Source organism: Psammomys obesus, unplaced genomic scaffold, assembly GCF_907164565.1.
Source record: "Psammomys obesus unplaced genomic scaffold, mPsaObe1.curated_primary_1811, whole genome shotgun sequence".
NCBI classification, from domain to species: domain Eukaryota; kingdom Metazoa; phylum Chordata; class Mammalia; order Rodentia; family Muridae; genus Psammomys; species Psammomys obesus.
In genome coordinates, this window is record NW_026596095.1 from 25,997,229 (window position 1) to 26,011,659 (window position 14,431).

General features: G+C 40.4%; 1 protein-coding gene across 1 annotated transcript; it reads left to right on the forward strand.

Moving 5' to 3' along the window:
* Positions 1-7,962: 7,962 nt before the first annotated feature.
* On the forward strand, positions 7,963-8,169 carry LOC129692083 (cytochrome b-c1 complex subunit 7-like). Its single transcript, XM_055628343.1, has one exon. It carries the CDS (start codon positions 7,963-7,965, stop codon positions 8,167-8,169), a length of 207 nt encoding a protein of 68 aa, XP_055484318.1.
* Positions 8,170-14,431: the final 6,262 nt, after the last annotated feature.

Here is a 14,431-nt window from a genome sequence, read left to right on the forward strand (position 1 = left end):
TTGTAATCTCAGATTTTGCTTTCCATGAGATAAAACAAACGAACAAACAAACAACAACCCAGTGGCCTTTGAACTCCAAAGAAAGAATGATGGAATTGTTAAACTTCTGAGTTTTTGAGGCAAACATCTGTATAGTTAACAGTGTAGCCATAGGACTTTTGAAGTTGCTTGTTACCTGGCAGCCACATAATTTATGACCCCATTATTTTCTTTTGTAGTCTTGATTTTAATAACTTAATCAACATGGTTAGGGGTCTATTGTGGTGAAGAGACACCATGACCAAGGCAACTCTTATAAAGGAGAACAGTTGGGGCTGGCTTCCAGTTTCAGAGCTTTAGTCCATTATCATTATGGCAGGAAGCACTGCAGCATGCGGGCAGACATAGTATTGGAGGAGCTAAGAGCTCTACATCTTGATCTAAAAGCAGCCAGGAGGAGACTGTGTTTTATCCAGGCAGAACTTGAGCATAGGAGACCTCAAAACCCACCCCCACAGTCACACACTTTCTCCAACAAGGTCACATGTAATCCAGGAAGGCCACCTTCTAATAGTGCCACTCCCTATGGGTCAAGCATTCCAACACACCTGTTCAAATCACCACACAGACAAAGCTCACTGATGATCTGTTATGAATTAAAATATTTGCCTTAACCAAGATAATTTGCTTGTATGCTATTAATCATTAAAATTAAAGCAGGTTTCATAAAATGGAATACTACTACGTTTTTTTTTTTCTTTCTGACCGATATTTTCTACATGCTTTATTCCTTAGCTGGTTAAAAACATAATATGCGCTCATTCACTTATTCACTGAAATCTCATTGAGTGACACATGTCAGGCAGAGCAAAATGCTCTAAGAACATAATAGTAATTGTGTCTAGTCCTTAACCTTCTAGATGTCCAAGGAGGGCAGAGGTTCTCTGTGGACAGAAGTCTTTGAATTACTGTGACCAAAATACCTGAGGGAACAACTTAAGAAAGAAAGCTTGTATTTCACTCCCGGGTTCAGTTCTTCAGTGTGGCCAGGAGGTAGAGCAGTTAATATCACAAAAGGTATAAAGTAGAGAAAAGGAGCACAGGAAGGGGCCAGACAAAAAAGAACCAGCATGTAAGAGCACTCCCTGCAATGACCTACTTCTTTCATGAGGATCTGCTTCCTGCATTTTTACCGTTTCTCTGTAATGCCACCATCTAATGAAACCTCAAGCTAAACCCTCCAGGGCACAGTTCTCATAGTCTAATTGTCTTTGGAAATGGCCTAACAGATACCCTTCCAGGCAGGCTTTACTTATTCCCCAGGCACTTTTCGAGGCATTCCAAATGAAAGTTAAAACTGACCATCACTAAGAAAGCAGTCCAAAGTCTCAAATATGGCAGAATGTTTAATCCAGAGAAAAGGACAGTTAGATTTAGCAGGTGACCTCAGAGAGGGAGGGATTTCAAGATGTGCAGACACAATTCTTTATTCTTCATACTTTATACTGTTGTGCTGTGATCACCAGGAACTCAGTACTAGAGCGAAGCATTTGTTTTTCAATAGGGCAGGCCTGTTGCATAATCTACTTTCCTGGTAGATTGGGATTCTTGGCTACAACCAAGTAGAAGCTGGCTCTGCTAAATTTAATACCAAATGAATACAATAAAGGAGATGGGGTACCTCTCAGAGTCTCTAGAAGGACAAGAGAATCAAACCTAGAGACACACAGATGGCCAGGTGGTGGTAGCACTCACCTTTAATCTCAACACCCAGGAGGCAGAGGCAGGCATATCTCTGTGAGTTCAAGGCCAGTCTGGTCTACAGAGTTCCAGGACAGCCAGGAAGACACAGAGAAACCATGTTTCAAAAAAAACCAGACAGAATCTGATAGAGATGGATGGACACTTGACAGAGGGAGTGGGGAAGAACAGTGGCACTAACATTGAGTCATATTGGTCAACACCAGTAACAGGTCCTGGTGTCAGAAGTGCAGTCTAAGTGACTTTTGACCTGGATGGCACATAGTTCCTGCTTCTGTGTTATTGACTCTTGAGTCAAAGTAGACGCTGGGTACATTTATGCTACCTCCAAGAGTGTCTGAAAAAGCAGTGTCCACCTCTGGGTTGGAAAGGAACATTTTGTCTCCTATCAAGATTTAGAGGATAGAGTAACCCTAAGAAAAGAGGTCAAATGCCAAACAGCCCAAACATTCAGCAAGTACCTGATATGAGAATTTAGAAAGACACGCACAGGTATCCTTTCCTTCTTTGGCTCAGATCTAGAATCAATTCTGATAATTAGTGCTCTATGTTTTCTACCCTTATATCTTTAAGAAAAGGTGTTCTTGGGCTGAGGATGTAGTTCAGTTGGTAGTGTGCTTGCCTAACATGATGAAGCCATGGTATGTTCCCTAACCTTACATAGAGAGCTACCATCACCACCCCATGCCAAAAGAGTTAAAAAGGGGGGGGGGCTGGGGGAGATCAGGACAGAAGGTTAAAAATTGTCCATAATCCCAAAGTTCTCAAAAGACCCTTGCAAAATGCTTATGCCCCAAAGACAAAACTCAAGGCCACAAACTTTTGGTAAGAAGACCAAAAGTCTATGGCTTGCCTTGGTTTGTCTTTGTCTATGAAATGTTGTAGCTGGAATCTCAAATGTCTCTTAAAGACACCATGTTTTGAAGGCTTAGTGCTAGCCTTTGGCACTATAATCTACCTCCTAAAACCTCCTAAAGATTTTAGGAGGTAGAGTCCAATGGAAGGAAGTTGTGTCATTGAGGCTGTACCCTTGATAAGGAGAGTGGGGAGTCCTGGCTCCGTCTTCTCTCTCTGGTTGTGCTTTCATCTGTCATGCCATGGACAAGCTTCTTCCATCACATGCTGCCTGCTGTGATGTCTGAGCTATCATGGACCTACAGCAACAGGACAAAGCAATCATGAGCTGAAGCATGTCAAGCTTCGAGCCTCTGAAAAAAACCTTTCCTCCTTTAAGATAGACTGTTTCCGGTGAGTTTGTTATTTAAAAAACAACCAACCAAACAAAAACTGACCAACACAAACAGCTGAATCAATTTGTCCTGTTTTCTAGAGGCTCTCCTGCTAAATCTGGACTTGGGATGTTTTACGAAGGATGGCTCTTTGTTTCTTTGCTATAGCTTTGTCTTTGTAATGTTCTTTCGTCTTTCTCAGAGGTTAATAGAAGTGGGGCGGACGTAAGATGGATAGTGAGCATGATGGTTAAGAATACCAATGTCCTAATCAGAGTTTCTGTGGCCATGATGAAACACCAAGACCAAAGCAACTTAGGGAGGAAAGCGTTCCTTTGCCTTACACTTGCATATCACTGCTCATCACCAAAGGAAGTCAGGACAGGAACTCAAACAGGGCAGGAACTTGGAGGCAGGAGCTGATGGAGAGGCTGTGGAGGGGTGCTTCTTACTGGCTCGCTCCACATGATTTGCTCAGCCTTTTTTTTTTTTTAGAATCCAGGACCACCAGCCCAGGGATAGCATCAGTCACCATGGGCCGGGCCCTCCACCATCTATCACTAATTAAGAAAATGCCTTACATGCTTGGCTGCAGCCACATCTTCTGAGAATATGCAGACATTTTCCCAACTGAGGTTCCCCTTCTCTTAAAACCGTGTGTCAAGTTGACGTAAGAGTAGCCAGCACAACCAGTTTCAGTGCTTGTTTTCCACACTCTCATTCCCCACGCACACCATGTGTTAGACTAGAAGGCCGTGAGCACGATCAGTGATCAGACCTTAGGACATACTGCAATTCGAGTCAACTGTCTGTAGATGCTAGGCTGTAGCCAACATGATTCTTTAACTTTCCCTTCTCATCCTTTAGCAATTTATCAATGAGTATGTAAAACTAATTATTTAAATGGGAGTTGGTTGCTTCAGACTTTGATATATTTTTCCTTCAGATCTCAACAGTGGTAACTTGGAATTTTCTTGAAGTTCTTTTTATTCTTTTTCATTTTCTCTGTTTTCCAACAAGGCAGAGATCCCTTCATTCCTAGATAAGCTGCAGATAATGTGATGTCTCTGATTAGACACCACCCACCCCTCCGTAGAGCCTGAGTGAGACCCAGGCTCCATGTGATTACAGGCCTGCCTGTCCCTGGCGCCTGTGCTCTATCACCCTGCCCCCACCTCTCTGCTTCCTGCAGTGTCTTGGGAACACTTCAAATCACATCTGCCAGCTTGCCACCTATCTTTAGATTTCCAACAGACTCCTTCCTGCTGCCAAGACTCAGATAAGCCGTTCACAAACTCTTTTAAAAATAGAGATCATCTATGGTTATCACTTTTGACTCTAAGAGATGTTCTGAAAATGAATATATTTTGCCTGTCTTTCCTAATGACTAAAAACAAACAAACAACAACAAACCTGATCCCTTTCTTCTCTTTTCTGCTCTAGAAGTCAAGGAGCATGCATCTCACTCAAGGATATAAATGGTACCCTGGAGCAGAACCATGTTCTCCAGCTCTCTTCTGCCCCTCCATCTCCTTGGCACCTTGTTCTCTTCCTGTCACTGGAATGAGGAGATGAAGGCTGGATGAGTTTTCAGGCTTTGCTTGTTTTGGAAGGCTGTGAAAAAGGGGTGATGGCCCATCTTTGACGTGGCCTCCCGATAAGGGGCCAGAAAGAGTCCTTGAGGCTTTTATGTAGCTTAAGTGTGTTTTATCAGAGTGAGACAAACCAGCACACAGTCAAGAGAGCTTTTGCCTGAAATGCTCAGTGCGATTTGAGCATGGCAGCTGGCTGGGAAACGGGGCTTAGGATGCAAACCATATGTCTTCAGAGATGCTTTAAAAACATATTCCACTTCCTGGACGTTATGTCATGGTTGGTTTGCTTGCTATAAAAGACTCATTCTGTCCTATAATTTTATACTTTCTATTTTGAATTTTTAATTTCTATTATAAAATGGAAAGGCAAGCTTGCCATAATTCCAATAGTGCCCTGCCTGTGCTGCTGAGAATAATTGTCTGATTTGCTATGCTGGCCTTGCTGTAAATCCTTAGAGCAACAAAGACTGACTTTTTTTTTTTAATCTTTTCATTAGTTCTCATTACCTACTTTGTTTCCTGTTTTTAAATTACAAATGTAAAATTTTTACCTTATTCCAAATTTCTCTCAAAATTAGACTTTGATTTTTTTCTTTTTTTTTTTTTTTTTTTTTGCAGTGTATGTTTAATCTGCCTCCATTACATTCGATTCCTTGATCCTTTGATTACCTCTTTGATTCTTTAGTTGACCAGATGTTACTTTTGTGGAGGAGGTTATTGTGCACTGTGTTTTCAGATCCTGATTTCAGTGCCTTGAGATCTGGTTACTGCTCTGCCATGGGCATTGTTATATATGTTGAAGCATCTCCTTTATCCAAGTGATGTAAGGAATGTTCCCTAATTATCCCTGATTGGTTAATAAAGTTGCTGACAGTCTGGGCTGGGCAGAAGGAAGGTAAGTGGAGTGAAGGTTCTCAGTTTGGGGACTCAGGAGGACCATGAGAAAAGGAGAAGGAAGACTGAGAAGGAAAGAGACAGGAGGTCACCATGGGGTAACAGGAGCACATGTCAAAGAGCAGCTTGCTCTGAGGACTGGACTGATGGAGCAGAAGCAGGCCAAATGGAATATGTGCAAATATTTGGGATTTTGGATGGGAAGCAGATGACATAGCTTAGAGGGTTGATATCTGTGCAGCTCAAGTGCTCTAAGGCTTATTATAAATCTAACAAATTTTGTGTCTTTTATTTGTAAGATTGCTGGTTAATGAGTAATTGCTACTGCAATAATTTCCTGTAATAATATATACAGGATGACTAATTCATTTTACATTATATATGAAATTATTTGGTGTTCAAGATAATCATTCAATATGCACACCTATATGTTTCTCATAGAAGATCCATAGTTTAAATTTTTTTCACCTTTAACTTTTCAAAGTTAGGAGTCCTTCTGGAAATAAAGAAAAACAAAAGCAAAATATAATAGTACTATCCAATTAATTTCCTACAATGGTAGAAATGTTTTATACTTATGCTGCCCAATATAATAAGCACTGGCTTTGTGTCAATGGAGAATTTGGATGGTGGCCAATGAAACTGAAGAATTAAACTTTTATTTTCAATTAAATTGGTTGTATTTGCCCACTATGGCAGGAGATACTGAAGAGACAGAGGCAGGAGGATCTTGAGTTCAAGGCCAAGCTGAAGTTACACCTTTAGGACAGAAGAGATGACTCAGTGGATATAACACTTGTGTTATGCCCAAGTCTCGAAGATCCCAAAGACCACCAGGGAGCTGACTCTGATGCAAACGCAGTAGGGTCTTTATTTCAAGTTCTTGAGTGTAGAGCCCTGAGCTCAGGGAGAAAGAGGTTTTTATTTAGGGTTATAGCATGGTTTGGAAAATTCTGAATGTGATTGGGTGACATTCAGCAAGGGCAAGCTTTTTACAAAGTGATTGGCTAGCTAACATAACTAACATTGAGTGAGCTATCTGTAGACCTCAGGAATGTTAGGTATTTCTGTGCCATGAATGTTCTACTACAAGGTCAGTGGGCTGCCAAGCACAGATGCCCCACCCTGAGATAAAATACCTTCCCATTCTTGTGGTCACCTACAGGCTATTCCTTGGGTAGGGGATTTTATGGTCTTGTTCCTGGAATTGGTGACCTATCGCCTAGTTCCTTGGACTGGTGACTTTCTTTTTTCTTTTTTCTTTTTTTTTTCTTTTTTTCTTTTTTTTGGCGGGGGCCAGGCCTGGTCTTCTTACTTGTTGTCAAGCATGATGATCTGAGTTCAACCCCTGACATTCACACAGTAGAGAACTTTAGGTTTCCACTTGTGCCATGCTGTGGCATACATAACCCACATTACACAAAGACAAATAAATAATTAACTAAAATATATATTAAAGTACTGGGAAATAGTCATATAGCTTATTGGGCAGCATTGACTAGAACATACTTTCTGCATTAGGATTTAGTGCATGCTTTCTATTTCCTCTTTCACTTTTAAATGACATAAAAACAAAATATTAACAGTTCAATACCCCACCCCTAGCCTGTGCAGACAGTGAGAGCAACAGTCTGAGGCTGGTTGACATTGAAGGTTCTAGTCTAAAGACAAAGTTCAGGTCTGATGATTCTTTTGTTTCTCTGAATCCCCAGGAACATTCAGCTTCAATTGAACTGTAAAGCATGAATAACTTTATTTCAAAGACGAGTGATACAATAATGGTTTCAATTTTTGTTGCAAACCACCCTATGTTTCACTCCTGTGCAGGAAGCTGTGGAAGGAACATGAGTGTAGCCCTAGAAGATTGCTGTTCTATTGACACCTCCCCCATCTAGTTTTGTGGCTTTGGCTAGCTTACTCTCTTACCTAGGTCTCAGTTTCCTTATCCAGAGCATGGAGATAATGATCTTTGTTCCACATAAATTTAATATCAAAATATCAAATGCTAAATAAGTACAGACCATCATCTTTCTAGTTATGTTAAATAAATCACTCTCACTGTAAGGTTTTTAAGTTCATGACTTGGATTTTATTGGTTGCTTCTCAAGCTGTCTGTGGGAACAACCAGGCTTTTAAAATTTCAAGTAGTATTAGAAGAATATAATAAACATAAATACTAGGAAAAAATAATTTTTTTTTTTTTTTTTTTTTAGATTTAGCATATGCAAGATTTTTGTCATATTGCTGAAAGTGTTTCCTGAACCACAGAGCACTAACAGTTTGTGGATTAGTCATCCCCAGAATGTACTTTGGGCAGCACCTTTCTAAGCCATGTGACCGCACAGTTAAGAACATGTTTTATGAGAAGGCAGCGCTTCACTCTCAGGTCAAAATGGCCTGCAGACCTGCTGTTACAGGGTCAAGCACGTGGCTGGATGGTTTTCAAAAAACGGTACTATAATGCTGCAGGAGTCAATAAACTGGGGTTAATGTGAGATGATACAATGTACGGAACTGAAGATGTAAAGGAAGCCATAAGAAGGCTTCCTGAGGACCTTTATAATGATAGAATGTTTCACATTAAGAGAGCCCTGGACCTGACAATGAGACATCAGATCTCGCCTAAGGAGCAGTGGACAAAATATGAGGAGGACAAATTCTACCTTGAACCCTATCTGAAACAGGCTATTTGGGAAAAGAGAGAAGAATAGGCGAAGAAGCGATCTTGCTGTTGAGATCTGTGGGTGTGCCTGGTCTCAGCATATTTTAACGACATATTTCAACCTGAATCACAATTTAAGAATTATTGGCCCTGCAGATGCCTGACTTTAAATAAATGTCTATTGTAAACATTAAAAACAAAACAACCAAAAAAGAACATGTTTATAGTACTCACACCAACTCATCCGTGTATTTATATATTTATGTTTAGCTATACCATTAATTATTAGTGTAAATGAAAGAAATATAGATGAGTTAATAGTTTCATCATTTCTTTAAAAATCAACTTTTTCTGAGCCTAGAGTTCATTTTTTTCTCTCTCACTCTGTCTTTTTCTCACATACATTTTTGGTTTGTATTTCAGTGATGCTAAGGATTGAACCCACGTGAGCCCAGGATTTTCCCCCCTAGTTCTGGGGATTGAATCCAGAACCTCATGCATATTACAGATGAGCTGCCCTGCAGAATAGGCCCCAGGATCATAGACTCTTAATGATTTGTGTGGAATCTGTCACTGAAGTAGAGAATACAGATCCCTATGAAAAATGAAGAGCTGAAAAATCTGTAGAACTGTGGGAAATAGGGATGCTAGAATAGCCTACCTGCTTACTGCTCTTCTTAAACACACGCTCGCATGATATCCAGAAACTTGTTTGTTTATGCAGATTTTAATGCTCTGTGTTAATAAGTTGAGAAAATCACTTGCATAACAGCACTTAACACAGCTTCTGTTGGTATTTTAAAATCCAGCTTTTACCAGAATTTTATACTTCTTATAAATAAATGTAAATAAATGTTTTCATGATTAAAATTCACAGGTGCTTGAAAAGCTTACGTTTCCACAGACTACAATACAACAAGATAAGCAGATGTAATTTTCCCCAGCTTATCGATTTTTTTTTTTGTTTAAAACTCAACACTGATGAAAAACTATATAAATCTTGCTTTTTAATCAACTTTTATGAATTGGATCCCAAGAGAAAATGATGCATGTGTTTGAGGGAGGTTTTTTCCCTTCTATCAATAAGTCTATCAACATGGCTAGATATATTTTCTTAGCTCTGTGCTTCAGTGTCATTTCTATTGCTGTAATAAAACATGATGACCAAAAGCAAGTTGGAGAGAAAGGGTTTATCTTAGTTTATAGGTTATAATCCATCATCGAAGGAGACCAAGTCAGGAACTCAAGGTGGGAATCTGGACTCAGAAACTGAAACAGACGCCATGGAGCAAAGCTGCAATCTGGCTTGCTCCTCATGGCTTGCTCAACCTGTGTTTTATATAACCCAGGATCAGCTGCCCAGGGTCGGAATAGTCTACACTATGCTGGACCTCATATTAATCATTGATCAATCAAGTGCTCCACAGACTTACCTATAGGCTAATCTGATGGAGGCATTTTCTCAGTTGAAGTTCCCTTTTCCCAAATGATCCCAGCTTGTGGCAAACTGATGGAAAAGCAACCAGTATGCTCCTCCTCATGCAGGCCTCCTTGAATTTAGACTTTTTAAACGACTGAATCTCAAAAAAGACATAAAGCCAAGGGCAGACTGGCTAGTGTCTTTTGTGCAGGTTGATCTTTTTAAGTTTACTGCAAAGGCAAACTTCAGAGCTCATTAAGCTCATTAAATCTAGCTCATTCAGGAGCTAGACTTTAGTTTTAGTATTATAGTGTTTTAAATAACTGTCAGCCATCATTTGGAAAATGCAATGCCTGCTTTGCTGGTTTCTTACAATGTATTTGTTAAATAGTGAATCTAAATGACAAATGTACTATATGGCAACTGTTGCCACCCATCCTGTAAACATTTTCATCTGTTTACTTAGGTCATTCTGCATATTTACTAAAGATGCTCAAAGGAAATTTGTTCATTTATATTATGACATTTCAAATCCACAAAAAGTACAGAGAATAATATAATGAAAATCCTCATATTCACAACCCAGATTTATGAAATTCCAACATTTTGACAAATTTATGTTCATTTTTTTAAACATCACAATTGAAGCTTTCTGTGTATCCTTTCTTGCCTCTTTTCCTTTTTCTAATTTATAGTTTTACTCTTGTGGCAGAGGGTGGTACAGGACTGTCCTCAGAGCCAAACTCCCACCATCTTCAGGAGTCCATGTCAGCCTGCTCGCCCAAGATCGGCAGAGCTGGGCTTGTTGACTGTTGACATTCCCTCTTGGAAGGAGAGAGTGGAGTTGGTCATAGGAGCCTCACCCGATTATCCAGCCCCCATTCCCAGCCAGTTGTATGCAATTTTAACCTAATTGCACATGGCCTTGGGGTCTCTGGGAGGAGCTAGAGTATATATGGATGGGAAGGATGAGAGGAAGTAGGTTCCATTTATGCAACCACAGGAAAGCCACTCTCTCTGCAGGATGAAGACTTTCCAGAAGGGCTATTTTAAGGTCACTCACCATTCTGCCCATCACCCACTGTTCTGCACATAAGCCTAATAAACTCATTGGTTCCCCAATGTGAACTTTGGTGTAGTGAATTTAGGTGGAATTATACCTCCGTTTGTCACTGAGATCTTGGGGGTGGGGTAGACACAGCATTTTAGCAACACGGAGGTAGCCAGCGGAGCCCCAGAACCTTTATGTGCCTCCAGTTCATTCCGCCTAAGCATGTGACCACATGAGTTAGTCACATCTCTCATTTTCCCATGCAGCAAGGCATGACTAAATCTGGGACAGTCGTAGTGAGTTGAAATGAGGTAACCTTTTTAAATATGCTTGCGCTGGAATTCTTTCTGTCCTGACTGGCTGGAAATGTAAGACCATTCTTGGATTACCTCATGAAACAAGTAAGTCTGTCTGCCCTGAAATGTTGGGGAGAGAAAAAAAAAATCCTTGGTCTCTTTAAAGAAACTTAGCTTATAGATGTTCATGTATCTCTGAAGTGATGTGTCTATGGATTTATATTGCATAGCCACGTACCATATAATAGTATTTGGTTAACAATGGCTCACATCACATATATATCACATAAAGGTGTCTCATAAGTATATAATTGTGCTGACAGTTTCCTCTTGCCTAATGGATGTCTAGCTGAACAAAAGCCAAGAGAAAAATAATCACCAAAAGAAGACAAACTTTTTGGGAAATTTACTGAAAAAAAAAAAAATCAGAAGAAGCTTCTTCAGATCCCTAAACAAAGGCCTTAAAAAGTCTGGAAACACTGACTAAGGCAAGCGAAAGATTCCACTAACAGGAACTGGGTACCCGTGGATCGCAGTCCACCCACAAGCAAATCCATGGCTAGAAGTAGAACAAAGCAAGCAGACCACTATGGACAGACTTGTTCTTGGGGAGAGTTTGAGCTCATCCTTCAGGAAAGGCCCAGAAGAAGAAGCTGCTGCCCTAGAAGACAGCCCTGTGTGTGAGAGAGAGGCCAGAGAGCTTCCTGTGGGATGGGATGCCATGTGGAGGGAGGGGACTGTGCTACTGCTCATCACCGTCTTGTGCAGTCCTAGGCCACGATGTGTATGCATCTTAATTATCTGAAGGATAATTAAAATCTGCCTTAAATACATAAAATAAAAGAATATCTTTGTAGAGTTATGCAATGTGTTATGTTATAAAATATCGTTACAACAGAATGAATAAGTTAAGAAATTAAAAGTTTTAAAGTTAAGTTAAATGTAATTGATTGTTAGGGACAATTGTTTTTTTTTAACATAAATTTAGTATATGAGGGTTGAGGGTGCGGTATTTACATATTCTATAGTAAAGTTTGGGACCTCAGCCTTCCGAGCCACTTACTCACCACTTACTCATGGAATTGCCCAGAGTGGCTTCTAGTCCTGTAAGCCCTACCTGTGTAAACTGTGTAAAACAGTGCACCACAGAAAACAGGGGCTCTGCACACATGGACTCTACAAACGAACAGTTTCCAGAGAGAATGCACACCGCAGCAAGAATGGGCTGAAGCCCTGACTCTAAAGGAGAACGTAACCTCCCAGGAGCAGACTTCCCCGTCTCAGGGCTCATTATATATGCACATTTTTTTGGCTTTTGTCTCATCTTTTCTCTAAGTTGCTATAGGAAAGGCAGAGAGAAACTAGGAACTTTTCTCTGCCTGACCACACTGTAATTACACACGTTTCCCTCTGCCAGTCCCTCCCTCTACGTTTTCTCTTGGTAACAAGATGGGTTTCAGATTCTGGATCCCCATGACAGATGTACATTTTTTAAAAATCCTTCATAACATAACATATTCTCCTTCAACATTTTTGTTTAGATATGTTCAGATATATAAATACTATGTATGTTTATGTAGCATGTTTACATGCTATAACTGAACTACATTGATTAGCACAGTACTATGCTGTGCAGGCTGCTGTTTAGGAGCAGTGACCTGGCCTGTGTGAGTGGGGGACTGTACCATTCAGGCGTCTGTGACTGTGCTACAATGTTCCTACAATGTGGGTTTACTATTTCTGCGATGAAATGCTATGACCAAACGCAAGTTGGAGAGGTAAGAGTTTGTCTTACAGTTTCGCATTACAGTCTATCATTGTAGGAAGTAAGGACAAAAATTCAAATAGGGCAGGAACCCGGAGGCGGGAGATGATTCAGAGGCCGTGGAGGAGTGTTGCTTACTGGCTTGCTCCTCTCGGTTTGCTCAGCTAGTTTTCTTACAGAACCCAAGATCACCAGCCCAGGGTGACATCACCCACTATCAACAAATTAGTGATTGGTCACGATTAGTTAGTGATTGATCCCATCAATCACTAATTAAGAAAATGCCCTGCAGCCAGGTCTTATAAAGGTACCTTCCTAATTGAGGTTCCTACCTTTTAGGTAAGTCTAGCTTGTTCCACGTTGACACAAAACCAGCCCTACTTTCATGTTTATTTTACTGTGCAGGTCTTCTGTAGACAGCCACCGTGGCTGTGTGTTCATGATTGCAACAGCCCTATCATATCCAGAGGGTAGCATTTCAAAGTACTCACATTGTGAGTGAATGGACTATTTTTATTGTTGTTGTTGTTGTTTTAGTCAGCTTTTACAGGGCACAAGTTTCTCAGTGTCTTTCCATCTCCCCCTACTCTACCTCTGTGATTAAATCTAAAATTTGTACTATTTTCTTATCTCTACTTTATAAACCCACCACTTTGCTCCAGTTCCTAGACTTCTGCAGCTTAGTTGAGGAGCTGGCTTTATCTCAGTGGAGTTGCTTGAGGGGAATTCCCCCCGGATACTGGCAGCTGTGATGGCCCGTGTTTCTGTGCTGTGTTGACATTTTCATGTCTGTGCTCATCCTTGCTTACCCATCAGTTTCCTGGTTATCTCTGCCCAGATTCTTTGGCTTCAAGAGCAAACATTAAGTTTTCATCACATTAATTTGGAATCCTTGTTACATGCTGACTTGGCAATATTGCTGGTGGCTTACTTACTTCATACTCAGCAACCCATAATGATTTTCTTTCTGCCAAAGCCTGAAGCTTCACATGAGTTATATAGCCAGAGTAGCAGATATAACGATGTGTTTTTAAATTTTTATTTTCTTTATAAAAGGCACATTCTACCTGACACCCCATCTTTGGACACCAAGTGCAGGGTTAGCCCTCCGTGTTTCAGGGATAGTTTCTGTCCTGTCAACCTTCAGAAGCCAAATTCCAACCGTCAGTGTTTATTTCTGTATTTCAAGTCCACAGAAACTTGTGGAACCTCAGCTTTTTATCCACGGCTATTTATCTTACATTTCAGTCTGACTAGATCTTTTTGGCTTTCTTTCTTCATGTTTTATCTAGTGCTGATCCAGTTTTGGTACTGCATGTGGATATGAAAGTCAATACTTTCATTTTGACTACAAATGTCTCAGATCTCTTTTTAAGTCTAATATTAACATTTTCCCTGCACCAGAAAGGTTAGATGAGAAAGCACATTTAGAAAGAATCCACTTAGACTACAATTTTTCTGGGATGAAAAGTTAGAAAGGAAATCATCTATTTGTTTAAAAATAATGGCATATACGTGCTAGGGTTGCAGGGCACTGAGAAGTCAAGCAGGAACTGAGATGAAAACTTACGCTAGCACGCTTTCATAGTGCTAGAAGCATACTGCTGGGGAATTGCCACCAACAGTCATAGTTGTGGCTCTGTATGCTATGGTATACTATGATATGCTATGGTAGGCTCTGCTCTGTGATTGACCAGCGAGGCAAGCTGTGTTCACATGTGCAATTGTGGTATGGCTGTAATGGGGGCTACCAGCCACTTTAAAATTAGATTTGAGGTC